Below are 2516 nucleotides of genomic sequence, written 5' to 3'. Positions count from 1 at the left end.
GAATGAACTCTGGTTGAAACCATTTCACGATCTGATCTTTTTTGAAACGCCAGAGCCCGTGGCGTTGCAGACGCACATAGAAACGTCAGTCTATTGTGGCGTTGTACACGCACATAGAAACGTCAGTCTAATGTGGCGTTGCACGCCACGAGTGAAACGCCATGGTCCATGGCGTTTTAGCAGTACACATGTTGCTGGCAGCATTGCCGTGGGCTGGCTGGATGTCGTCGCTGCGTTTTATAATGGGTCTGCAACGCCAGCACTGTTGGCGTATCACAATCGGCCTGCAACGCCACATTAGACTGGCGTTGCAAGAAAGAAAAAACGCCATGGTAGACAGACGTGTCACTGTAGGACAGCAACGTCAGCACTGTTGGCGTTTCACAGTGGGTCTGCAACGCCACTGTAGACTGGCGTTGCAAAAAAGAAAAAACGCCACGGTAGACAGACGTATCACTGTAGGGCAGCAACGCCACGGTAGACAGGCGTTGCATAGTGGGGCAGCAACACCACGGCTTGTAGCGTTTCTAAAAGGGTCAGATCGTGAAATGGTTTCAGATCTGGTTCATTTTGTGCTCATGTTTAGAAAAAAAGTTAAAACATAGAAAAAAAATCCGGTTTTCTGTGTGTGGGGTCACTGTTATATCGGTTTACGCATGACGGGAGAAAATTAAGTTGGTATGAATTAGTTTCTCATGTTATTCCATCAACTTTTCACGTGCGTACATTACTATAATCCATATGTGGGAACTCATTGATCGAGCGATCCTATAACTAACTAACTTGCATTTCCCTCAGGGATGCAGGAAAAAAAGGATGAAACTCTCGGCTAAACTTGCTTAGACTTGTGAGTTGTGATAATGCCGCCATTTCTGTTAGCTTTGCTTGGCATGCTGATCATGGCGGCATCACAGGGATTGCTCTTGCTATCTGGCCGCCTTGACCGCCTTCACTAGCCCGGCGGGGCCGCCGTACGCCGCTCCGGTGTCCCGGAACCCCCAGAAGAACTGCCGGTGGTCTGGCACCGCCACCGGGGATGGCATTGGCATGCCGGAGCCGGCGGCATTGGCGGAAAAGCTGGGCACGGTGCAGGCCGAGGCGGAGGACGTGGACGCGACGCGCTTGCAGGAGAGGCACATGGTGAGCGTGGTCAGTGGCCCCGCCGCTGCCGCCGCGCTGTGCGCCGGCGGTGCGGCCTTGAGCGCGCGGAGCTCGGCCACCTCCTTCTCTAGGCGGCGGTTCTGCTCGGCGAGCTGCTCGCACCAGCGCTTCATGTACTCGCAGTCCACCTCCGTCTGCTTCAGCTTGGTGCGTGCCCGGCGGTTCTGGAACCACACCTCCACCTGCCGCGGCCGCAGCCCGAGGCTGTTTGCCAGCGCTAGCTTCTGCTTCTGCAAACGCGAGGAAATCCATGTCATTTCCTTGTCCGTCATCGATCTCCATGACGGTCGACCGTGCCAAGTGTAACGAGGCGAGAGACACGTACCGGAGTGAGGGTGTGGTGCGTCTTGAAGCACTCCTCGAGGACGGCGGCCTGGTCCTTGGACAGCCGGAGCTTCTTGCGCGCGTTGCCGCCGTCGTCGTCCTGGTCCTCGTCGCCGCTGCCGGCGGACCTCTCGGCGCCGCGCTTCAGCCCGCTGCCGCTGCCGCTCGACGCCGGGCTGCCAGGCGAACACCTCCTCTCCTCCACCGCCGCCACCGCGGTCGGAGTAGGACCCACTTCCGGTTCCACCGGCGCATTGCCGCCGGAGTACCAGAAGCTCGGCTGTGATGACCGAGACACGAGGCCCAGGCCAAGGCTCAGGCCAAGATCAAGGCTCTGAGGCGCCATTATCCTCTAACTAACTAACTATCTGAGCTCTGTGTGTCCGTGTGTAGGAGCTAGGATGGTGGAGAGGAAGGAGGGTGGTCGCCGGCGGTGGTGATGAGCAAATGATGCGCAGGTGCGCGGGTATAAATAGCTAGGGGGATCGGAGCGATGGTTAACCGGGGATGATGGGAGGGGCGACAATGATGAGCTGGTGCGCGTGGGGTGGATCTCCTTTGGGGATCCTGTGGCGAGTTTCCATGGCGGCCCTTGACCCTTGACAAGGCACTGGGGATGCACTGCCGGAGTAATCAACTGCCCAAATCGCTGGCTGCTCCAGGTTCCCAGGTGAGATTGCATTACGTTAGGGTCATGTGAGCAAGGGAAATCGCCCCGGTTCGTGTAGAATAATTAAGCTCAGGCATGATCGTACAATCAATGTGCGTACAAGTGGGGATTCACAGTAATTTAATCAACATGCAAGCTGTTGCATCGCATGATTGCAGCATTACCGTTCCTAGTGATCTTGGGTGTGATTAAGCCTCCCTGCAGAGGCTCCGTCAGGAGATTAGCAGAGATGGTAACATGGGTTAAAGCCTTTTAATTATAGTTTTAAATAGCCGGCTATTTCTTTTCAGTAGGGTGCCGCTAAATGGTATCACGTACGAATATGCCGCTATAGCCCAATATAGCTCCGTTATAGTTGATT

The 2516-nt window shown here is 55.4% G+C and overlaps 1 protein-coding gene across 1 annotated transcript; it reads right to left on the bottom strand.

Moving 5' to 3' along the window:
* Window positions 1-675: 675 nt before the first annotated feature.
* Window positions 676-2140, bottom strand: LOC123410383 (homeobox-leucine zipper protein HOX28-like). Its single transcript, XM_045103323.1, has 2 exons — window positions 1487-2140; window positions 676-1391 (listed from the first exon to the last, which is right to left on the bottom strand). Exons 1-2 carry the CDS (start codon window positions 1829-1831, stop codon window positions 927-929), a joined length of 810 nt encoding a protein of 269 aa, XP_044959258.1. The 5' UTR covers window positions 1832-2140; the 3' UTR covers window positions 676-926.
* Window positions 2141-2516: the final 376 nt, after the last annotated feature.

This window comes from Hordeum vulgare, chromosome 7H (assembly GCF_904849725.1).
Source record: "Hordeum vulgare subsp. vulgare chromosome 7H, MorexV3_pseudomolecules_assembly, whole genome shotgun sequence".
Classification (NCBI taxonomy): Eukaryota; Viridiplantae; Streptophyta; class Magnoliopsida; order Poales; family Poaceae; genus Hordeum; species Hordeum vulgare.
This window is presented reverse-complemented; position numbering and strand designations above follow the sequence as displayed.

Bases quoted from the DNA above. Each gene is read 5' to 3' on its own strand.
- LOC123410383 (XM_045103323.1), bottom strand. From the start codon at position 1,831: ATGGCGCCTCAGAGCCTTGATCTTGGCCTGAGCCTTGGCCTGGGCCTC. The intron at 1,392-1,486 runs GTACGTGTCTCT...TCGCGTTTGCAG, and splicing joins CGCACCACACCCTCACTCCG to AAGCAGAAGCTAGCGCTGGC.